The sequence below is a fragment of the Indicator indicator genome, chromosome 29 (assembly GCF_027791375.1).
Source record: "Indicator indicator isolate 239-I01 chromosome 29, UM_Iind_1.1, whole genome shotgun sequence".
Classification (NCBI taxonomy): domain Eukaryota; kingdom Metazoa; phylum Chordata; class Aves; order Piciformes; family Indicatoridae; genus Indicator; species Indicator indicator.
Window position 1 is genome coordinate 2372613 of NC_072038.1, and position 24656 is coordinate 2397268.

A 24656-nucleotide genomic window follows, 5' to 3' on the forward strand; every position below is an offset into this window, starting at 1 on the left:
CACACCTTGTGCTGGCTGTTGCAAGTCCATGCAGGTGTCAGCTTTGCATCTGACACTGCCTGTGCCACCTCCTGCCTTTGCCTCTCCCCTCCCTGGGGACAGTTGCCTGAGGCTGAAGGCAGAGCAGGCCAGGAGCAGTGGAAGGGTGCTCAGTGGCTGAGGTGCTCCTGCTCACAGCCTGGAAGGAATCCATCTGGTTCTGCACTGCTGGGGGTCTGGCAGCCAGGATGGAGCAGTGCTAGCTGCTATTTCCCTCTGCCTTGATCTCTCCCAAGGACTGTAGTCTATCCAGGGCAGGGTCTGAACAGGGAGTTCTGATGCTTGCCAAGCTGTAATCCAGCATCAGAGAGAGAAGAAAACTATGTTCAGCTGGGAAGAACACCAAACCACTAAACCATGTCCCCAAGTGCCATGGCCACACATTTCTTGAACACCTCCAAGCATGGGGACTCCACCACCTCCCTGGGCAGCCTCTGCCAATCCCTGACCACTTCAGCAGTGAAGAAATTGTTCCTAACCTCCAACCTAAACCATCCCTGGTGCATGGAATCTGAACCTCCCCTCGAGGCCATTTCACCAGAGGATGTCTTGGAAGTGGTCAGTCCAGGTACAGATAAAGATCATTTTGCCTTCCATGCTCTAACTGGGAGAAGTTACAGCTGTTGTCATGTTCCTAGAGGCACTGGCAGCTTAAAGACACAAGGCTTAGACAACACTCTGCATGGCTTTCAGAAATGGTAGTCAGAGTATCTGGGTTTGAAAAGGGGAAATTTTCAAGAGGGACAGGGATCTGCTGGAGAGAGTCCAAGGGAGGGCTCCAAGGATGCTGAAGGGACTGGAGACTGCGTGGTGAGAAGAGGCTGAGAGCCCTGGGGGTGGTTAGTCTGGAAAGGAGAAGGCTGAGAGGGATCTGATCAATGTCTATCAATAGCTGAGGGCTGGGGGTCAGGAGGGAGGGGACAGGGACAGGCTCTGCTCAGGTGTGCCCTGGGATAGGACAAGGGGCACTGGATGGAAACTGCAGCACAGGAGGTTCCACCTCAACATGAGGAGGAACTTCTTCACTGTGAAGGTCCCAGAGCACTGGAACAGGCTCCTCAGAAAGGTTGTGGATTCTCCTTCTCTGGAGCCTTTCCAGCCCTGTCTGGATGTGTTCCTGTGTGACCTGTGCTGGATTCTCTGGTCCTGCTCTGGCAGGGGGGCTGGACTGGAAGATCTCCAGTGGTCCCTTCCAGCCCCTAACATCCTCTGATCCTGTGATCCTGTGAAATGATGGATCAGCCAGTTCAGTTCCCACTGCCAGAAAAGCCCTGGGGTGACTAATAGAGCCAACAAGCAAATACTGAATGACATCAGGGGAAAGAAATCGAAACCAGACAGTGTGAATGTGCCAGAGCTAAGCCCTCTGTGACACTCAGGGGTGGGGAAGAAGCAGCACATATCACCCACCTTCCACTGAGCAAGGCTGCTGACACTGACAGCATTCTCAAGAGCTGACTGGGAAAACTTGGGCTGTATGGAACTGCTCAGGGTGGTGCAGAAGGCTTAGAGAGGTCACAGTGGGTCACTAAATGCCACAGAGTGCCCTTCTCTGCTACCTGTCCTTCCACAAAGTGGAGCAGGCAATGATTTTGTGTAACAAGAGATGGAGCTGGGAGGGGCACACGTGTGCAGCAAGCAGGATGTGTAAGAAGAATGTTTTGGGCTCCCTAGTTCAAGAAAGACAGAGACCTGCTGGAGAGAGTCCAACAGAGAGCCAGGAGGATGCTTAGGGGATTTGAGCATCTCCCCTGGGAAGAGAGACTGAGAGCCCTGGGGCTGTTTAGTCTGGAGAAGAGAAGGCTGAGAGGGATCTGATCAATGTCTATCAATAGCTGAGGGGTGGGGGTAAAGGGGAGGGGGCCAGGCTCTTTTGGGTGGTGCACAGCAATAAGCCAAGGAACAACAGGGACAAACTTGAACATAGATTTCAGCTCAACTTCTTTCCTGTGAGGGTGTCAGCCCTGGGACAGGCTGCCCAGGGGGGTTGTGGAGTCTCCTTCTCTGGAGACTTTCAAACCCCACCTGGATGCATTCCTGTGCAGACTACCCTGGGTGATGCTGCTCTGGCAGTGGGGGTGGACTGGATGATCTCTGGAGGTCCCTTCCAACCTCTAATATACTGTGATAGTGTGATAGTGTGATGTAAGGAGATCTAGAGGAACAACCCCAGAGAGAATGGCCTCTTCAGCTGGACAGTGTAGAGAGCAAAGGGCTCTGCAGCTCTCTGTGAAGCACATCTGGATCATGAGCCAGGTCAAGACTGTTGGTGTTGGTGTGCAAGTGTGAGAGAGCTGGGGCTGAGAGAGCTTGAGGCAGTTGGGGCTGTTCAGCCTGGAGAAGAAAATGTTCTGGGAAGACCTTAGAATTCTGGGAAGACCTTAGAGCAGCCTTCCAGTACCTGAAGGGGGCTGCAGGAGAGGGAAGGACTGCTCAGAAGAGCCTGTGGTGACAGGGTGAGGGGGTTGACACCAGAGCAGGGCAGGATTAGGTTGGACATCAGGAGGAAGTTCCACACAATGAGAGTGATGAGACACTGGGACAAGTTGCCCAAGGAGGTAGTGGAGGTCAGACTTGAATGAGCAGCCTGCCCTGCTGGAGATGCCCTGCTCACTGCAGGGGGTTGGACAAGGTCACCTTTGAGGGTCCCTTCCAACCTGATGTGTTCAGTGATTCTATGAGCCCTGGGCTGGTGCAGTGCAAGCTACAAACCCAAGCTGCTGAACCCTCCTGCTCCTCTCAGCATGAGGCATGCCCCCAGCCTGAGCACTGTGCTCTGCTGTGCTCACACTGAGCAAGAAGGGAGAGGCCAGAAGAGAGCCCAAAGCACATGGGCACCAGAAGTCCAGCACATGAGACATCCAAGGGAAGACACAAAGCCTGGCAGACCTTCTGGAGAAAAATGGGCTGAGGAGGACCTTGCTAAGTTTTTCAGTCAGGTGAAGTGCACCATGGAAAGAACAGAATATTTTATTCAAGCAGAGTATTTTATTCCCCATATCCATATTGGGTAGGACTGGGAGTTATTGGCTTGCACTCCAGGAAGGAGTTGGAGCGAATGGCTTGGGAAAGAGATAGAATTTCCATAACAGAAGTTCTTTAAGGACAAGGTGGACAAGCCTCTGTCAGGAGAGACTGAGGGAAAGCTGATCTGGGCCTTGGGCAGGAAAGGTTTCCTCCAGATGTACCTTGCACACCCACATGGCTGTGTGGGTTTAGAGGGGGTGTGCCATGCTCAGCTCCAGGCTCACCACAGCCCGGGGGTGGTTTCTATCACTCACTCCCAGGTAGATGGTCTCAGCTGAACACTGCTTGTCCAAGGGGACCCTTCTCCCTCAGCTCAGCTCTGCTCTTGCAGCCTCAGCCATTCCTCACCCTGTGGGGGTGCTTAAAGGCAAGGAACTGTGAAAGCCTGGCAGAGCCAACCAGGAGCACCTCAGGGACTCAGGCTTTGTAAGAACTCTGTTTCTAGCCTCCAAGCACAGCCCACAGCTTTGTAAACAACAGAAGATGAGAGCTGCCTGTCTCTGGAGAGCCTGGAGGCAGAAGGAGGAATGCTGCCTGCTGCTCTGCTTACTGCAGCAGGGCCATGATTTATGTCCCTGGGAAGGCCACAGTGGAAGCAGCAAATCACCTTTTACAGGGCTTCAAAAAGCAGTTAGACAAACCCATGGAAGAAACATCCACTGAGGCCACTAAATCTGCAGCCTTCCTCCTGCTCAAGCGAAGCCCTCTGCTGCTAATTGCTGGGTGGGAGAACTGCTACTGTGCAACTGGCCTGGTTTGGCTGCTGGTGCTGCAGGCAGGAGGCTGAGCTGAAGAAACCTCTGCCCTGACCCAGCCAGGACCACTGCTGAGCTCCTCAGCTGCATTCTTGGTGTATTCAGCCAGGATAGCCACAGACCTCAGGGTTTATTAACAAACAATTGGAGGCTGGAGAGGGGACAGGAATCCTGTGCCTCACAGGCAGGCCACATCCTGGATGCTGTTCAGGGCATACCAGGAGCCCTGTCCTGCTCTGATTCTTCCCCCAGTGAGCTGTGTGCCTTTCTCTGAAGGGGTCAGCACAGGATTTAGCTCCCAGCCTTTCTCTGCCAACAGGTTCTCCCCTGTGCTGGGCAAAGAGCAAGAAAACAAACCAGCAAAGCCAATCCCACCCCAGGCCCAGGAGCTGCTTTATTTAATCAGCAGCAAAGTTTTCAGATGCAAATAGCTCATTGAGTTGGACAAAAGTCCTGGTCATGAATGTTTCTGTCTAACTCCACCCTGCAAAAATATCTCAGAATAAGAGGATTGCGTTTCCCCCAAAATATTCCTCACTGACTGACAGCAGCAGCACATTAAAAGCCCAGCACTGGAGTTCCTTCATTAATGAACTAAGACACAAAAGTCTTCTCCTATTAGTGAATTTTACAGATGACCTCAGCTATTTTTGATATTCTCACAGAGGCCTGCCAGAAGGATAATATTTTCCTGTTCTGTAGCAAAGAAGTACACTTGCAGACTGTTTTGCCTGAATTTAAAGTGTGCCCCAGGCATAGTTTTCATCCCTACAAACTGACCAAGGAGAGTAGAGTCTTACCATGAGCACAGAGCAAAACCCTGGTAGAGTCAAATCCCAGCATCCCAGCATGGTGGGGGTTGGAGGGGACATCTGGACATAGAATCATAGACTCATAGAATCAGTCAGGGTTGGAAGGGACCACAAGGATCAGCCAGTTCCAACCCCCCTGCCATGGGCAGGGACACCTCACACTACAGCAGGCTGGCCAGAGCCTCATCCAGCCTGGCCTTAAACACCTCCAGGGATGGGACCTCAACCACCTCCCTGGACAACCCATTCCAGGCTCTCACCACTCTCATGGGGAAGAACTTCTTCCTCACGCCCAGCCTGAATCTCCCCACTTCCAGCTTTATTCCATTCCCCCCAGTCCTATCACTACCTGATAGCCTAAAAAGTCCCTCCCCACCTTTCTTGGAGCCCCCTTCAGATACTGGAAGGCCACAAGAAGGTCACCTCAGAGCCTTCTCTTCTCCAGACTGAACAGCCCTAACTCTTTCAGTCTGTCCTCATAGGAGAGGTGCTCCAGCTTTCTGCTCATCCTGGTGGCCCTTCTCTGGACACCTTCCAGCATGTCCAGATCCCTCTTGTAACAGAGGCTCCAGAACTGGATGCAGTACTCCAGGTGGGGTCTCACCAGAGCTGAGCAGAGGGAGAAAATCACCTCCCTGGCCCTGCTGGCCACACTTCTCTTGCTGCAGCCCAGGCTCTGGTTGGCTCTCTGGGCTGCAAGTGCACACTGACAGCTCCTGTTGAGCTTCTCGTCCACCAGCACCCCCAAGTCCCTCTCCTCAGGCACATCATCCAGTCCAACCCCCCTGCTGAAGCAGGGCACCCACAGCAGCTTGCCCAGCATCACAATGGCCTGGGGGGGTTGGAATCTTCCTACTCCTGCTGGCCACACTGGTGCTGACCCAGGCCAGGCTGCTCTAAGAGATACAGAGGATCTCTAGGGACTGAGGTGACCTGTATAACTCTTTTGAATCATGACCACAGCCCTTCATACCCAACAGATACCGCAAAGCAGGAGGTCAACTCTGCTGTCAAGCCTTTGAGCAGCCAGGCTGCCTTTGCAAATCCTGGAAGCCAACTTAATGCTCACTCTTGGAAGCTCTTCTTTTGAGCAGTACAGCAGACAGATGTTTGCAAGATTGTGCCTAAGAAACCTCCAGTCCACATCATCTTCACACAGCCTCCTGCCATCCTGGCACAGGCATTCTAGCTGAGCTTGACCACCACATCTTGAGACAATTCAGAACCCTTCTGGGCTGTACCTGCCTGTTGGAACTTCTCAGCAGGACTGGAAGCACTCTTAGTCCAAAAGGAGTCTCTTGGCACCACTCTTCCCTGCTTCCAAAGGGGCCTCACTTGCAAACAGCTGGTCCTGATTCTGAACCCCAAGAACCCCAGGAGGAGTTTGCAGCATGCCTGAAAGCACCTCGAGGGCTCTCTGGCAAGCTCTCTGGTGTGACAATGCTGTTTCTGGACTCCATGCAGCTCCCAGGAGGGAGCTGCCATGTTTATGTTCCTGTTAGGACTCCTCTTGCCTCCCCAGCATCTTTGCTAGCAGCTCCATTCCAGCGCCGCCCTGGCCCTCTGCAGCCGCAGTGCTGAGTACAGAACGTGCAGTGCTTCTCCTGGCTCCACCTTGGTCTCTCCTCTAACCCACTTGGACACCAGCACTGTAACAAATCCACAGCCACCTGGGTCTCCATGCCTGTCACTGTGCAGCAGACCATGGCTGCTCAGAGCCGCAGGGGACAGCAGCTCTGGCAGCCCAGAGGTCCTGCTGCTTGGGCAGAGCTCCTCCAGTTGTGAACCGCCTGCAGCCTGTTCCAGCCTTACTCTGTGGTCTTCCAGGCCTTTGCTCCTCATCTCCTCGCAGACTCAGAGGCTCAGTGCTTGGTGTTTATGGGCATGCTAAAGCCTTGGCCAGCCTCCTGAGCCCAGCTCCTAGCTAGCAGTGCCTGCACGTCCTGGGCCTCCTTTTCTTCTCCCCCTCTCTGGGTAGCTGGATGCTGGACTCCAGTGTGAGCAGAGCTGCTCAGTGTTTACTTTCTCATTTCCACAGCTTTTTGCATCCTGACTAGTTCACATCCTTGGCTAACGTGTGCACCACTGAGGACAATGTCTATTGTCCTGCAGGCTGGCTGGCCAGAGGAGCACTTCACATCTGGAATGAGCATTGTAGGACTGTGGGTCTGGGAGAAGCACCCATAAAAGGAACAAACTGGAGCTCGTCACCCTGAGCTGATTTGTGTTTCATGTGCACTGCTAACAGCAGCGTGTGCCATGCCCCTCAAACCCATCTGCAACTGCAGCTCCAGCCCCTGCAGCTCTGTAGGTGCTGCTGACCTCCAGAAGCCTTAACCACTATTGGAAGCACCATAGTCAGCCCTGCAGCACCAGGAGAATGGGGGCAGTGAACACAGCCACAGGGGGACAGCTCACAGCAGCTCCTGCTGCCTGATCCGTGTGGACTTGCAGCTGTGGCCATGATGATACTTAGCCATGAGATCTATTTTTTGGCTGATTTAGACATGAGCCAAAGATCATCAGCTGTGAAAGGCTCCTATGCCCTGCCCTGCCCTGCCCATCCATGGGGGAAGCAGTTTAGATCTCAGGGAGGTTTCATAGAATCTTCAAAGTTGGAAAAGACCTCAAAGATCATCACATTCAACCTTCTACCCAGCAGCTCCATGACTACTAGACCATGTCCCCAAGTGCCACACCTGCTTGGGTTCTTTCAGCCCCTCCAGCAGGGTGACTCCACCACCTTCCTGGGCAGTCAGTTTCCATTAGCCTCCCTCCTTCCCTGTCCCTTTAGTTCACCTCCTCATGCATGTCTGCACCCGGGAAGCCCAGCAGCTGTCCAGGCAGCATGATGGGCAAGAGGCACAGAGAGCTGAGCTGCTGCTGGGAGCTAACAGCCTCCCCAGGCAGTTCCCCACTGCAGGGGAAGCTCCTTACCCCTCACCCAGACAGAACAAGGGCAAAGCAGAGCTGGGGCAAGAAAACCAGCTGCTGCCCCACCCAGGATGGAGAGAGGTTCATGAGCCCTAGTGCAGGAGGTGGGAAAGCCAAGCAATGCTACGGGGTCCAGGAGCACACATTCCAATCCCGAGCCTTGCAAAGGCTGACCCTGTGGAATTTCATTTGCTGTGAAAGTCAGAAACATCACCCAGGGAAACAAAGTACCAGCAACACAACACAGCTAGGCATGAGGAAATCCACAGCAGAGTCAGGAGGTTCCCCAGACCCCAACTGTCAAAATGCTCCTCTCCTGTGGGAGAGCTCAGAGAGACAATGTGGGAGGCTGTGCTGGGAATGAAGGTTTGTCAAGCAAATATAGGAAGGGTGTTCAGGTCCTACCCCAGTCCCACACACCCAGGAAAGTAATCACAGAACCACAGAAGCAACCAGGTTGGAAGAGACCTCCAAGATCATCAACTGATCACTCAACCCTAACTAATCAACCAGACCCTGGCACTAAGGGCCTCGTCCAGGATTTGCTTAAACACCTCCAGGGATGCTGACCCCTCCACCTCCCTGGGCAGCCCATCCCAAGGGCAATCTCTCTGTCTGTGAAGAACTTCTTTCTAAGCTCAAGCCTAAACTTCCCCCTGCACAGTTTGAGACTGCATCCTCTTGTTCTGTTGCTGTTGCCTGGGAGAAGAGACCAACCCCCACCTGGCTACAACCTCCCTTCAGGTAGTTTTAGAGGGCAATAAGGTCTCCCCTGAGCCTCCTCTTCTCCAGGCTGAACACCTCCATTGAAGCAAGACTCACACTGGCCTCTTATATCCCCACTTCATATCTTCCAACACAGCCTGCCCTTGAGCAGCAGGATTTAGGGGGATGGAGGAGCAAGGATGAGGCAGCAGAGACTGCCTGTATCTTCTGGGAGAAACAGTGGGTGTGCAGGGCTGGGATCAGAGCAGTAGCTATGGAGAAATTTTGCTGCTGCTCAGCAGCCTCCCAAGGAACAGCCTTCTCCCTCTGGCACTCTCTACAGCCAAGCCAGGAAGAGGCCTGGTTTGGCCCTAGATGCACACATAACACAGACACAGCTGGGAATTTCCTCTCTTCTTGGTTTAAAGCTGGTTTGAACCACCCCACCTTAAAGCAGCATTTCCCTTCCATGGAGCTTATCTCCAAACACCACCCTGTGAACTGCTAGGCAGCAGCCACAGCACTAAACATCTGCACAGGCAGAGTGTGCCAGATGTTACCAGAAGATGATGCAGTGCTGGGGCAGGAGATGGATTCCTGACAGTGCCACCATCTCAGGTCACCCCAAATCAGCCCAGAGGGAGCAGGACCTCCCTGCTCCATCATCTTGGCCACAGTGAGGCCAGCACTGTGTGGTCAGCATGGCATTTTGTCCTGCCAGAGCCCTTCTCCCAACAACACACCCCTAGAGCCTATGAAAAAGCCTCCTGTGGCCCCAGCAGCAAAGTCCTGGCCTCATGGTCTTGAACCTCATGGCTTCAAGGTCTTGAGGTTGACCTACACACAAACATAAAGTCTGCTTGGATTGGCCTCATGGTCTTTAGAGCTCCCTCTGACATTGTCTGGCAGGAAGGATGTCCAGGCTGATAATGAAGAGAGGATGACCATGGCTCCCCTAATGGAGCACCACAATCAGGCTGCTGGCTGTGGTAGAGCCGGAGGTGCCATAAGAGCAGGAGGTAGCATTGGTGGATTGGTGCAGGCAAGGGCTGGAGGTGTCCTGTGGGGCAGAGAGGGGGCTGCAGGCTGTTGGGTTAGTGTGAGGCGCTGGTGAGGCTGCTGTGGGCAGCCCTCGCAGGGCAGTCTGTGCGTGGTGCAGGGTGGGTGCCAGTGGGGGTGGTATCATGGGGAGGTGGGCTTGGGGTGTGGGGCACAGGCTGACAGCAGCAGGGCCGGGGTCGGTGGCTGTGTGTGTTCTAGGGGACGCTGTGGTGCAGGATGTGAATTCTAGGGGACGCTGTGGTGCAGGCTGTGTGTGTTCTAGGGGGCGCTGTGGTGCAGGATGTGAGTTCTAGGGGACGCTGTGGTGCAGGCTGTGTGTGTTCTAGGGGGCGCTGTGGTGCAGGATGTGAGTTCTAGGGGGTGCTGTGGTGCAGGATGTGTATTCTAGGGGGCGCTGTGGTGCAGGATGTGAGTTCTAGGGGGTGCTGTGGTGCAGGATGTGTATTCTAGGGGGCGCTGTGGTGCAGGATGTGAGTTCTAGGGGGTGCTGTGGTGCAGGATGTGTATTCTAGGGGGCGCTGTGGTGCAGGATGTGCGTTCTAGGGGTTCACAACTGCAGTGGCCTAAGCTGAAGCAAGGGGAGGCTGCGGGGCGCAAGGTGCCTGGGTTGGGCCTGCCCAAGCCCATTTTGCCCCTAGGCTGCACCTCTGTGGTTTGGTTAAAGAAATAAGACCCTCTGGGGAAGAATTTTCTTCTACTCTCCAACCTAAACCTCCCAGGCACAACTTGAGGCCATTTTTTCTCCCACTATCACTTGTTCCTTGGCAGAAGAGCCCAACCCCCACCTCACTGCAGCCTCCTCTCAGGGAGCTGTAGAGACCAGTGAGGTCTCCCTCAGCCTCCTCTGCTCCACACTGAACACCCCCAGCTCCCTCAGCTGCTCCTCCCCAGCCCTGATCTCCAGACCCTTCCCCAGCTTTTTTGCCCTTCTCTGGACCTGCTCCAGCCCTCAATGTCCTTCTCGGCATGATGAGCCCAAAACTGAACCCAGCACTCAAAGTATGGCCTCAGCAGTGGCACCAGTGCAGTAAGGGGTGTCTGTGGGGGTGCCAGCTTCAGTCCCACCCAAGCCCCTTTGTCTCCAGAGCTTACCTGTGGTGTTTGTTTTTAAAGGAACAAGGGCAGGCTCTGCGGGGCTGCAGCCATTGCCTGCTGCTGCCTCGGGAGCTTTGGCTGGTTGGATCTTGATAGCTACTGCCCAGGATGTGAGCAGCTGGACAGGCAGAGCTGTGGTGATTCTCTGAGAGGAAAGGCAGAGGAAGGGAGGCTCCAGTCCTGGCCAGCCCCACATCCAGCTCCAAGCAGAGGTCCCACCAGGCTTGTCCCCACTGCCGGTTAGCCCCGGATCAGGCTGTGCACCTCGGCTGCTGCTCCCCTTCTGCTCCCCATGTGTGCTGTGGCTCTGGCTGCACAGGCCCTGCCCAAGCTGTGCCCTCAGCTGTGCTTTCAACCATGGGGGCCTGCAATGTCTCCTTGCAGCCCCAGTGCATCATCCCCACTCTGACCTCCCTTCTGAGATAGCTACTGAAAATCTACAGCAGACCATTAAGCCCTGGGTGGAGGTCGGCCTCAGTTCAGGCCACCTAGCAGCAGCTCAGCACTGAGGGTGGATGTCGCTCCTTGAGGAGCCTGGCACCCTGTGGCAGTGCCCTCCAGGCTGCCTGAGGCTGACTGGGCCCTGGTCCACATGAGGAGCTTCAGGGATGAGTCCACTTGCCCCTCCCATGCATTTCATGGATTCACAGAATGGTTTGGCTTGAAAGGGACCTTAAAGATCATCTACTTGCAACCCCCTGCCATGGGCAGGGACACCTCCCACCAGCCCAGCTTGCTCAAGGCCTCATCCAGCCTGGCCTTCAACACCTCCAGGCAGGGGACAGCCACAGCTTCCCTGGGCAACCTGTTCCAGAGTCTCCCCACCCACACTGGAAAGAATTTCTTCCTCATCTCCAGTCTCAATCTGCCCTCCTCAAGGTTCAGCCCATTCCTTCTCATCCAACCACTACAAGCCCTTATCAAAAGCCCCTTCGAGGCTTTCTTGCAGGCCCCTGGGCTGCCTCTACTGATGACCATTTCCACAAAGTCTGTTATTAGAGGAGCTTTAGCTGCATGCAGCGTGGGGGATGCCCTGAGTGCTGTGTGGAGCTGTGGATGCTGTGCAGGGCTGGGCAGGTGCCGTGGTGCCCACCCGCGCTGGCCGCCGCTGGCGCTCAGACACGCAGGCTTCCCCTCCTGCTCCTCCTTTCTAAATCATTCAGAGGGAAAATATGTTTCCTCTTTGTGAATGGACAAATCTAACACAGATGGGGCCTTAACTGGAAACATCTTTTGTTCCAGTCCCTCTGTGGTGTCCGAGGGCAGGAGGTTGTGAGCACCTCTCCAGCGGTCTCTGTCTTAACAACATGGAGAGCTCCTGCTAAAAGCTGCCACAAATCTTCACCTCTTCCTCTCTCCTCAGCACTGCAGACTCACAGGTTTAAGGACACCAGTGTCAGCAGAGTCAGCAGTTAGAGCTTGCTGAGCTGGAGCAAGGCTTTCCTTGCTTTTGACTGCAATGAGTCTGCAGCACTCTGTGCTTCCTGTGACAGCCTTAAGTGTCTTGCTGCTCACCAGCTGAGAGCAGTGAGGAGCAGGGCACAGGGCACAGAGGAACTTTCTCAGATGTTTCTGCATAAATGTGTAATCTCCTTTTCACAGATTCCCAGCATAGTGGGGATTGGAAGGGATCTCTGGGCATCATCCAGTCCAAGCCCTGCTCCAGCAGGGCACCCACAGCAGCTTGCCCAGGAGCACAATGCTCAGGGGGGGTTTAGAAGCTCTCCACACACGGAGACTCCACAACCTCTCTGGGCAGCCTGCTCCAGGCCTCCAGCACCCTCACAACAAGCAAGTTTATCCTTATTGTCAGATCCTAGAATCACAGAACTGCTTGGGGTGGAAAAGCCCTTCAAGATCATTGAGTCCAGCCATCAACCCAATACCCCCACCATGGACACTAAACCAAGTCCCCAAGTGCCATGGCCACACCTTTCTGGAACACCTCCAGGGATGAGGGCTCTACCACCTCCCTGGGCAGCCTGTTCAAAACCCTGACTACTCTTGCAGCAAAGAAATTTTACGTCCTCTCCAACCTAACCCTCCCCTGGCACAATTTCAGGTCATTTCCTCCTCTTCTATCACCTGAGACTAGGGAGAGGACAGAAACACCCACCTGGCTGCAACCTCCTCCCAGGGAGCTGTAGAGAGCAATGAGGTCCCCTCTCAGCCTCCTCTTCTCCAGACTGAACACCCCCAGCTCCCTCACCTGCTCCTCCCCAGCCCTGTTCTCCAGACCCTTCACACCTTTGTTGCCCTTCTCTGGACCTGCTCCAGCTCCTCGATGTCCTTCTTGGAGTGAGGAGCCCAAAACTGAATCCAGTGGCCTCAGCCAATCCCTGCCCTGCTCCTGCTGCCACCACCATTGCTGCTCCAGGCCAGGCTGCTGCTGCCCTTCTTGCCCACCTGGGCACTGCTGGCTCATTTCCAGTTGCTGTCACCCAGCACCTCCAGGTCTTTCTTTGCTGGGCAGTTTCCAGCCACTGTGCCCCATGCCTGGAGCCTTCATGGGGTTGTTATGCCCCAATTGCAGGACCCAGTTCTGAGTTTGGTTAATTCTTATCCCACTGACCTCAGTGGGATCCAGCCTGGCCAGATCCCTCTGCAGAGTTTCCTGCCCTGCAGCAGATCAACACTGCCTCCCAGCTTGGTGTTATCTGCAAACTTACTGAGGGTGCTCTCTATTTCCTCATCCAGATCATCAATAAAGACATTAAAGAGCACAGGCTCCAGTACTGAGCCCTGGGGAACACCACTTGTGAGCATCTGCCAGCTGGAGGGAACTCCATTCCCCACCACTCTTTGGGCCCAGGCAGCCAGCCAGGTTTTTACCCAGCAAACCCTCCCCCCAACAAGGTGCTCCGGGTTCCAGCTTGTACCTGCTGCACATTGTCACACTGGAGAGCCCAGCCCCATCCTCTTGCTGAGCATTGCTGAGATGCCCTCTGGGGCTGCTCTTCTGCAGGCTCTCAGCCCCAGGGCTCTCAGCCTTTGCTCCTCACAGAGCTGCTCCAGGCCCCTCAGCAGCTTTGGAGCCTCTCTCCAGCAATTCCCTGTCTCTCCTGAACTGGGGAGCCTAGAATTGAACCCAGTCCTCCAGATGTGTCCAGAGTAGAGGAGGAGGAGAACATCTGTGTACCTGCTGGCTGCACTGAAGAAGGATCATGGCAAATGATCCTGTTTCAATTAAATTTCTGAAGTGGGAAGCAAAGCAACAGCTTTGAGTCACAACGAGACTGAAATTGTTCTTAGAAACAGCTCAAGAGTTCCATGAAAAGAAATGAGAGAGATTCAGATGGCCCACTGGGAGAGGAGGAGGATGGTGATTGCACAGAGCTGGGCCCAGAGCTTGGGTACAGCCCCAGCAGCTGGGCAGGAACACCATGGGTCTGAGAGCAGGGCTAGGGAAGGACAGGGGGGCAGGGGAGCTGCTCTGTCTCCTAGCCACCATCCTCACCCTGCAAGTGATGTCCCTGTCCAGCAAAGAAGGGAACCCTGCCTGGGGAGTGTGGCCAGGGCTCTGCCCACCCAGTGGCTGCTGTACTGGGAGGTGAACTTGAGGGTTGACACATGAGAAAAAGAGACTTGAGGGACCAAGCTTTCAGGCAGAAGGCTGCAGCACACAGAGGTCAGTGTGTGAGATGAGCTCTCTCCAGGGGCATCCATCTCTGCCTAAATGCATCCCAGGGTGCTAAAGGCTGGGAGAAAACAGTTGTGCAGTGCAACCCTCACTTGACCAGCCAGTTCCTTTATCCTGCAACTGCAGCTAGTGAGGGCCAGGAGCCAAGAGCAACACTGATCATGAGGTGTCAGGAAATGTTTGCCATGGCTTTATCCTTAAAATAACCTCTGCAGACATTGCACTCGGCAAGGAAAGGTTCTGCCCAGCCTCTTGGTGCTCAAAGCATCCTGAAACCCCAAGCAGCAATGATGAGCTCCTGCTAAAATGGTATCTAAACCTCAGATGGTCAGCAGGGAATAGAGTAGGATCACAACTGGCTGGGGCTGAGGCAAGGTGCTTCATCTTGTGCCACCACCACCACCACCACCTGGATCGCTCAGCCAGACCCAAAGCTTCCGAGGGGTTTGAGACACAGACAAGTGAGCTCCCTCGGCTGCTCTGGAGAAAACAACCCCAGATCCTAGGAAACAAATGAACCTCTGGGTGCCTCCAGAGAGAAGTGATGTGTGTGGTGAGAGGCAACTGCGAGCTGTGTTCTGGAAGTGTCTCTGTGTGACACATCTGTTATGAATGGACTCGTCCTGAAGGGCTGCCGGGACGCAGGTGCTGCTCTCCACAGCTTCAGCCGGCGGCCAGGGCTCCTGCCGTCAATCCTGGAGAACCTGCCCCGGGGCTATCTTTAGCACTGCAGGGCTCCGGGCTCAGCACTCACTCACAGCTCTAAAAATACCTCCTGTATCACGGCATTCCTGCCATTCCTCTGCTCCCTGCTGCTGATTGCAGGGCCATCGGAGCCGGCTGAGGGCTGGCACTTGGCTGGGATTAGCTCTCACCTGGATTCAGTACAGCCCTGGCAGGCTTTGTTTGAGTTGGATCCAGTCATCTGGAAAATCTGCCTGTGGATACACCTCTTACCTGCCTGTGTGGGACAAGGGCTAGGTTTTGCTTGGGACTAGATAGTAATTTAATAACAATTCCAATATAGACTTAACCCAAACCACATGCTCCTCGCAAGGGCTGAGTGGAGCCAGGAGGGAGTCTCTCCCCAGACCTGATGCTCTCTTTCCTCTTCTGGCCTGGTCACTGTGATGACTTCCAGCTAAAACATCTCTCTCTCTTTCTCTCAATTTGTTTCACTTCCATGTCCCTCAGAGTAGGTATTGATTCAGAAACACCAAGAGCAAGAAAGTCACAGAATCACAGAATTGTCAGGGTTGGAAGGGACCTCAAGGATCAGCCAGGTCCAACCCCCCTGCCATGGGCAGGGACACCTCACACTAGAGCAGATTGCTCACAGCCACGTCCAGCCTGGCCTTAAAAAACCTCCAGGGATGAGGCTTCCACCACCTCCCTGAGCAACCTGTTCCAGTGTCTCACCACCCTCATGGGGAAGAACTTCTTCCTAAGGTCTAATTTAAACCTCCTCTCCTCCAGCTTGGATCCATCCCCCCAGTCCTGTCACTACCTGACACTGTAAAAAGTCGCTCCCCAGCTTTCTTGTAGCCCCCTGCAGATACTGGAAGGCCACAAGGTCTCCTTGGAACTTTCTCTTTTCCAAACTGAACAGCCCCAACTCTCTCAGTCTGGAGGAGCTCCAGCCCCCTGCTCATCCTCCTGGCCCTTCTCTAGCCTTTCTGGATCTGATTACCAGCTCTCCAATGGCTGATGGTTTGAGCAGGGCTTAATGCTTTCTAATTTTCCTTGATAGGCTCCATGAAGCACGTTGCCTTTTCCTTTTTTTTTTTCCATCCCAGCTGGCAGCTGAACAAAGCCCAGCAACACAAAGCTCCATTCGTGTAATAAACTCTTGTACAATCTGCTGCTTATGAGCACGGGCCCTGAAAATGTGCAACCTTTCTGCACATTACATTAAACACAAACCAGATGGGTACTGGCAAATCCTCCCCTTTGTGGCAGGGGGGGCTCAGGGAGCTGCTGGTCAGAAGGTCCTGTTCCACTGCACAAATAAACACAGCAGCTTAACCACATTATTGCCCAAAAGCAGCAGTGGGAAACCTAGGTGGAAACATTCTGAGTAGCTAGGAAACATGCTGCTGGCACCAAAGTGGGCACCAGAGGAACTCTCTGGCTCTCCTACCTGGAGTATTCAGTCAGTGGCCACATGCCTGAGGACCAGAAGTGTCATCTGCAGTGGGAGCTCTGGTACCCAAAACTGGAGACAAATGGCTTCAGTCACAGAATCATAGAAACACAGAATGCAGCAGGTTAGAAGGGACCTTTAAAGGTCCTCTAGTCCAAGCCTCCTGCAGTCAGCAGGGACACCTGCAACACAAGCAGGTTGCTCAAGGCCCCATCAAGCCTGACCTGGAATGTCTCCAGGGAGAGGGCATCCACAGCCTCCCTGGGCAACCTGTGCCAGTCTCTCCCCACCCTCACTGCCAAGAATTTCTTCCTCATCTCTGGTCTCAATCTCCCCTCTCCCATCTCAAAGCCATTGTCCCTCATCCTGGCACTCCCAGCCCTTGTTCAAAGTCCCTCCCCAGCTCTCCTGGAGCCCTTCAGCTACTGGAAGGCTGCTCTGAGGTCTCTCTGGAGCCTTCTCTTCTCCAGGCCAAACAGTCCCAACTCTGCTAGCCTGCCCCCATAGCAGATGTTCTCCAGCCCTCTGATCATCTTCATGGCCTTTCTCCAGACCCTCTCCAGCAGCTCCAGGTCTCTTTTGTGTTGGGGTCCTGTAGCTGGACACAGCACTGCAGGTGAGGTCTCCCCAAAGCAGAGCAGAGGGGCAGGAACCTCTCTCTCCAGCTCTGGCCACTCTCTTTGGGAGAATCAGAGGATGTTATGGATTGGAAAGGACCTCTGGAGATTATCCAGTCCAATCCCCCTGCCAGACCAGGACCATAGAATCAGGTCACACAGGAACACATCCAGATATGGCTGGAAAATCTGCAGAGAAGGAGACTCCACAACCTCTCTGGGCAGCCTGCTCCAGTGCTCTGTGAGCCTCACAGTGAAGTTCCTCCTCATGTTGAGGTGGAACCTTCTGTGCTGTTCATATTCACAAATGGGAGAAACCACCACCTTCAGCCACACAGAGAATGAGCAGGGCAGAGGCAGTCCTGAGGCAAGGCAGAGGAGGTGGCCAAATGCTGCACAGATGTTGCCATGGAACAGTGCAGGAGTGCAGCATGATGGGACAGGGGAGACAGGATGGGGTGGGAGGGGGTGGAAGCTGCTACCAGCTGTAGAACATTATTCCTGGAGGTTTAATGTAAGCACTGTCTCTGGGGTGAACATCTGGGAGGGTTTCACAGTATCATAGAGTCATAGACTTGTTTCAGTTCAAAAAGCCCTCAAAGATCACTGAGTCAAACCACCCACCCAGCACCACCATGGCCACTAAACCAACTAAACCACAAGTTTCTGGAACACCTCCAGGGATGGGGACTCCACCACCTTCCTGGGCAGCCAGTTCCAATGCCTGACCATTCTTGCAGCAAAGAAATTTTTCCTCATCTCCAACCTAACCCTTCCTGGCACAATTTCCTCTCCTTCTATCACCTGAGGTAAGGGAGAAGAGCCCAACCCCCACCTGACTCCAGCCTCCTTCTTGGAGCAAGGACCCCAAAACTGGACACAAACTGAGCACAAGATGCCACTCATCATCCTTGCGACTCACAGCCTCACTGGATGGAGAGGAGAAATGGGTTGGGTAGAGCATTGGTTGAGAGGATAAAGTCACCTCACTGAGCTCAGAGTGCCTGGCAAGACAGAAGAGCCAATGGATCCCGTGCCCACCAGGGTGCCCACACAATGGTGGGATAGGGACCTAGGCAGAGCTCATCTCTGAAGTGACTTTAGGGAGACCCACATCCATCTTAGACTTGGGCTCTTCTGAGACAGCACTTCACAGCTCTGCCCAGTTCAGGCCAGTGCAGAGCAGAAGTTAGGAGGAGCTGGCACTGAGCACATAGAAACCCTGGGTTGTGGAACTGGACACAGTAAGGGGTGTGTGGCAGCTGGCAGTGTGCCATCCCCGGGGCAGGAGCTGGGCAGGGCCTGGGGGCACAGCCAGGCAGGATGTGCCAGGATTCCACCAGCAGTCTCCATCTCCTGCCTGTGTGCATCCAGTCCTGGGTTTGTGCAGGTCCTGCTGCTGCTGCTGGGGCTTTCTGCTGGCTCCAAGGTGATTTATTTGTACAAATGGAACTGAAATCCCCTCGGCCTGCCTGAGTAATACTGGAGTTCAAAAGCCTCTCTTCCTATTTAAAAGAATTCTAGCTAGACTGTTTTCATTAAATCACAGTTAAGTCAAATACAGCCTGCAGTCTGAAAGTTCAGGCTCAGGCAGCAGCCAGGCCTCTCTCCCAGGCTGTGCACTTGGCAGGCAGGTGTCTGTCTGGTGCCCACTGAACCACCCAGCCCAGCAGCCTGCAGCTGGCAAGGGCACGGAGCAGGGGCCAGCTCCTGCCTGGCTGAGGTGTGATGGGATGCAACAGGCCAGGAGGAGGAGGAGAGGAGTCCCACACCTTGCACTTGGTTCTCCTTCCATGCCCTGGCAGATCCCTAATTGCCTAAAGGCAATTAATGGGAGTTTCATCCCTTTCATCCAGCTCAGCTCCAGGAGTCATCTCCTGCACTGCCACCATCTTGGGTGCTGGGTCCTCCTGCTGCTCACCCATGTGTTTGTGAGGTGAAGGATGAGGTGGGAGTGGTGAGCACACCTGTATGAGAGCCCTTCCAGGGGCTGGGGTGTGAGCACACACTGACCTTGTGCTTTAACCCCACAGCAATCCCAGCTGCTGACCCTCCACCCTTCAGTAGGGCTTCAGGGTAGAAGGTCCCTGCCATGACCACCCAACAAAGGGCACTGAGTGGGACAGGGGAAGGTCACTGCTGTGGACTGCTGTGGAGAGCTATGGGATGTCCCCTCCCACTTTGTTCTCTGTCTGGAGGCTGGTCAGGCAGCTCCACCAGCCCTGCAGGAGCTGTCCCAGCAGAGAATGTGACATCAAAGGCAGGCCCTGGTGCCACACAACGTGTGTGACACTTGGTGAGCCTGCCAGATGATGTGAGATGAAGGGAGGCAGCTGTTCCCAGACTGGGGGGCAAGAAGAGCTGAGTCCCTGTGCTCTCTGAACGTGTGGAAGAAAGGGAGAAGGAGGAGAGCAAAGGGCTGGAGGGATGCCCAGGCTGTGTGGGGGCTCTTCTGGCCCTCAGACTCTGCAGAGTGCAGAGGGGCTGCAGGGCTGGAGCCATGTCCCAGTAGGCCACCAAGCCAGCAGCCCCAGTGGGGCAGGAACTTGTGAGGCAGGGAGCTACTGGTGGTGCTGCAGGGCTGGGTGTCCACAGGTCTGCTGGCCCTGCTGGGAGGCAGCTTTGACCTGTGAGCACCTGCAGATGTTTCTGTCTTTGCCTCCTCATAACAAAAACCACGTGTGAGAATGGAGGCAGGAGTTAAGGGTGTGAAAGCTACACAGAAAGTGGGATTTTTGTCCACACCACCAAAGTGTCTCCTCCCAAACCCACCCTGTCCTCCCCGTGGTCACCAGGATGTTATCCCAGGGCCACTTGGATCCTGGGGCAGCAGAAAAGGAGTGCCCTGGCTGCTGTGACCTAGCCTGGCTCCAGGCTTAGTACAGGGCTGGTTCTCTGCTGTGCTCCTGCAGCCTGACACCCGTGATGACATCATTTGGATTATTGCTGATTTATAGTGATGGAGAAAAATTGGGTCCTGGACAATAATGCAAACAATCGAAGAGGTGAAGCCAAGCCAGCGCCTCGGGGCTGCGCTTCCACCGCGCCTCACACCCCCAGCACTTCTTGCTGAGAGCCTGAGAGAGCACAGCAGGAATTTTCCTCCTTCCATACATTATCCAGTTGCCTGAAAGAAATGGCAAACAACTCCTCCAGCCCCAGCAAGCCTTGTGCAGGCCGAGCGTGAGCTTCTCTGGCCATCAGCTTTCTACCAACAGATCTTTCACTGTCTGCCAGCAGCACTCCCTGCTGGACCCAACAAATGACCCTTGCAGAGACCTGCCCCAAGGTCTGCTCTCTGTGGTGTTGACCCAGAGCAATTTTTCCTGAAAACTGCAGAGACTTGGCCCAAATTCTGCTCTCTGTTCTGCTGCCCTGTAGTGGTTTTGCTGCAGACAAGGTCATGTGAGGCATCCAGCGCTCCGTGAGAGCAGGGCAGGCCCAGCAGTGCCCTGGCAGTGCCCTGTCCCCTGTCTCTCCACTGATCAATTTCACATAGCCCACACTCCCCAGCAGACCCCATCACCAGGGGCAGCACACCAGGCTCTTCCTAAGACCCTGAGATGGCACTTTTCAGCCAAACTGATACCAAGCCCTTGGGTGGCAAAGCACAGAGGGCCTGCCTCAACTGCCCCAGAAATACATCACCGAGGAGCCACTTCCATTGAATCTTGAACTGCTGCCACCAGAAACACCCTCAAGAGCATCACACTCACAGACACTGCTGAGCCCCCACTGCAGCACAGGCAGAGCTGCTGCACCAGCACTGCTCTGGTCTCACTCCTGCCCTCCTGGCACTGCTGCTGAGGCACTCACCGTTCTTCCTCTCCGCAAAGGGTGCTGGCTGCAGCCTGCTGCCGCCTTTCACTTCGCTGGCAGCCTTCTCTTTGGGTGTCTTTTCCTCTTCATTTCCACTTGGTGCACTTCTGTGGTCCAAGTGATCCTGTTTGATCACACCATTCATCACCGAGCCTGAAGGGACTGGTCCAGATCCTGGCTGCTCCACTTTGGAGGGTCAGACAGAGAAGGTGATGAAAGTGACCTCTGGAAGAGAAGAGGAGCAGGGAAACATGAAGTCCCCAATGAATCCAGGGGGCAGTGAACAAAGACTGGCATTTGTGAAACAATTACAGAATCCCAGAATCCCAGCAGGGTGGGGTTGGAAGGAACCTCTAGACATCACCCAGTCCAACCTCCCTGCTCCAGCAGGGCACCCACAGCAGCTTGCCCAGGAGCACAATGCCCAGGGGGGGTTGGAAGCTCTCCACACAAGGAGACTCCACAACCTCTCTGGGCAGCCTGCTCCAGGCCTCTCACAACAAAGAACTTTCTCCTCCTGCTCAGATGCAACCTCCTGGGTTCCACTTTGTGCCCCTTGCCCTTTGTGCTGTCCCTGGGCACCACTGAGCAGAGTCTGGCCCCAGCCTCTTGCCCCCCACAGCTCCTTTAGCTCTTGCTGAGCATTGCTCAGATGCCCTCTGGGGCTGCTCTTCTGCAGGCTCTCAGCCCCAGGGCTCTCAGCCTTTGCTCCTCACAGAGCTGCTCCAGGCCCCTCAGCAGCTTTGCAGCCTCCCCTGGACTCTCTCCAGCAGTTCCCTGTCCCTCTGGAACTGGGAAGCCCAGAACTGGACCCAGGACTCCAGATGTGGCCTCACTATCAGACCACAGAACATTCACTACTCCAGCTGTTCTCCTGCATTTGCCACATTACAGGAGAAGACTTCAGGAGCAGCTGCCTGCTTGATTCTGTTCTCCCTGCCTGCTGGGGCTGCACCCTTGGGTGCTTTGCAGGAAGAATCTGCACCCATAAGCACCAAATGTTTTGCAGACAGCCAGGGGTGTTATGAAAAGCCGCAGACATGGGACACCCACAGAAGAAAGCTCTTGAACTCTGATGACTTCAGAGCAGATCTACAAATGAGAATCTTCCTGGGCACAGGGGCCTGGTTAGCTGAGAAACCTGAGCAGCAGAAAGGATTGGCCACAGCACAGAGCAGGCTGTGAGTTCCATGGTACAGCCAGCAAGCACCAGCTGGCTGCTGCAGCAGGATGTGTCCCAGCACCCTGCAAAGCAAAATGCAGCTGCAAAAGCCTCTCACTGGGTGTCCAAGTTGTGATTGGCACACATGGGAGAGTTCAAGCAGAATTCCACCTCCTCAGGCACAGCTTTTGAGAGCTTCTGAGGGAGGGGAGGAGTTGTTTGTTTGCCTGTCACATTTTCCCACTTCGAGGTTTATGGTCAAAATGGCTCAGGAAAACCCTCAGGGAATTCTGCAGATTGTGCTTCTGCAAGCATCTGGGCAAGGAGCTGCTTCCCTTGCTGGCACTCACAGCTCAGCAGGAGCAGGGAGGGGAAGGACCCAGCTCACAGCAGATGTGTTTGTGGGATGCAGGCACGTTATCCAGGAGGAGCTGCTGATAGTGAGCACAGCAGAAGAAAGCTGCAAGGAGGGACTCAACAAAGCACTGTCCAAAACAAAACCTCTCCAGATGCTAAGTGAAAGTGAATGCCTGCAGGAATCAGCACCAGCTCCTAATGAGTCCCATCAGGAAGGAGCTAAGGAGAGCTAAAAAAGGTCATTTGTGGAGAACAAGAATAGAAAAGTGCAAGATTGCTGCAGTGATAAAATCTGATTTAATACCAAAAAAGTTACCAATTTACTGTATAAGGCAGGAGGAACAGAGCATCCTACCCGAGCCCAGCTGCTCCATGCCAGCACTGCCCCACACCCCTCTGCCTTCCCTGTACCAGCAGGGGTGGTGACGTCTGCTCTCTGATCCACCTCAGTGTCCAGCCCCATGGACCTCATCAATTCATACATTTATGGAATGGTTTGGGCTGGAAGCTCATCCAGCTCCAACCCCCTGCCATGGGCAGGGACAGCTCCCACCAGCCCAGCTTGCTCAAGGCCTCATCCAGCCTGGCCTTGAACACCTTCACAGCCTCCCTGGGCAACCTGTGCCAGTCTCCCCCCAGCCTCACTGCCAAGAATTTCTTCCTCCTCTCCACTCTCAATCTCCCCTCTCCCGGCTCAAAGCCATTGTCCCTCATCCTGGCACCCCCAGCCCTTGTCCAAAGTCCCTCCCCAGCTCTCCTTCAGCTACTGGAAGGCTGCTCTGAGGTCTCCCTGAAGCCTTGTCTTCTGCAGGCTGAACAGTCCCAACTCTCCCAGCCTGTCCAACCAGCAACCCAACCCCACCATGGCTACCAAACCATGGCCTCAAATGCCATGGCCACACCTTTCTGGAACAGCACCAGGGATGAGTACTGCACCTCCTCCCTGGGCAGCCTGTTTCAGTGCTGATCTACCACACATCCCCCTGCTGCCTGCTGGGCTGCAGCTCTGCATTGAACCCCGGATGACCACGGCACACGCCCTGGGTGCTCACAGGACTGCTTGGAAATGTTCCTTTCCCCCAAGCCCTCCGAGCTGCTGAGAGGCTGCATCTTTGCAGTGGGACCAGGGGGTGCTGACAGGACAATCCAGCAAGCTGCATCTGCTTACAGACTTGGAACTTTGTTCAGCTGGAGGCTGAGTGCGTGCTGAAGGAGCCCGGGGTGCGGTGTGGGCGGCGTTGAGCCCCTCTGACAGCTGGGTATGGGTGATGGGTATTGATGCTGTGGAGAAAGGGAAGGCGTGAGCCAGACACCCTCTGCCAGGGCTGGGGACCACCAGCAGAGCCCAGAGCCCTGCAGGAAGGCTTCTCACAGAGCATCTGCAACCTTTTAAGCTGCGGAGAGTCCTTTGGGCTGCTGCCTGCCCGAGCCGGGAGGTCACAGCGTGGCCCCAGGGTGGCACAGGGTGCCCAGCACTGCTGCCCCTGCACCCCTGCAGACAGGCTGGGCCTGAGAAAGTCAGACCTTGTGTCCTGGCTTCAGCCTGAGCTGATGGCATTCACACAGTTGTGCAGCCTGAGCCTCAGCTCCCACACACAGCTGGGCACAGCACCAGCTGTCAAGCTGGGCACAGCAGAGGTCATGTCCCATCTGCCAAGCTGGGCACAGCACAGGCCATGTCCCATATGCCAGGGTGGGCACAGCACAGGCCATACCTTGTCTGCCAGGGTGGGCACAGCACAAGTCATGTCTCATCTGCCAGGCTGGGCATAGCACAGGTTGTGTCCCATCTGCCAGGCTGGGCACAGCACAGGTCATGCCCCATCTGCCAGGCTGGGCACAGCACAAGTCATGTCTCATCTGCCCGGCTGGGCATAGCACAGGTTGTGTCCCATCTGACAGGCTGGGCACAGCACAGTGGGCACAGGGTGGGCACAGGCCATGCCCCATTGCTCTTTGCTCAGGATTGCCAAGTTCATGAACTGGGCTACCATGGCAGCTCAGGGCTGCTTCCTCCCAGGACAGTGGATGGCCTCCAGAGCAGGTGTGTGGTTTATAAGGCTCCTTGCTTCCTCTTCAGAGGGTGAGGAGCACATCCACTTCACCCTGGCCATGCTTGCCCACACGTCCAGGCCCTGCTGGTGTGTCTCAAGTTGTGCCAGGGGAGGTTTAGGTTGGACATGAGGAACAATTTCTTCCCCTTGAGGGTTGCCAAGGCCTGGCCCAGGCTGCCCAGGGCAGTGGTGGAGTTTCCATCCCTGCAGGGGTTTCAAAGCTGTGCAGATGTGGTGCTGAGGGCCATGGTTTGGTGGTCCCCTAGCAGGATGCCATTGGCCTTCTTGGCCACCTGGGCACACTGCTGGCTCCTGTTCAGCTGCTGTCACCCAGTACCCCCAGGTCCCTTTCCACCTGGCTGCTCTCCAGCCACTCTGTCCCCAGCCTGTAGCACTGCCTGGGGTTGTGGCCAAAGTGCAGCACCTGGCACTTGG

The 24656-nt window shown here is 55.0% G+C and overlaps 1 protein-coding gene across 1 annotated transcript in view; it reads right to left on the reverse strand.

The window, feature by feature from the left end:
* Nucleotides 1-20793, reverse strand: part of MYOCD (myocardin) — a 152641-nt gene extending 131848 nt beyond the window's left edge. The window contains 1 exon segment of the mRNA XM_054393801.1: nucleotides 20646-20793. Within this exon segment, the coding sequence (XP_054249776.1) occupies nucleotides 20646-20793 (148 nt within the window).
* Between the last annotated feature and the right edge of the window lie 3863 nt (nucleotides 20794-24656).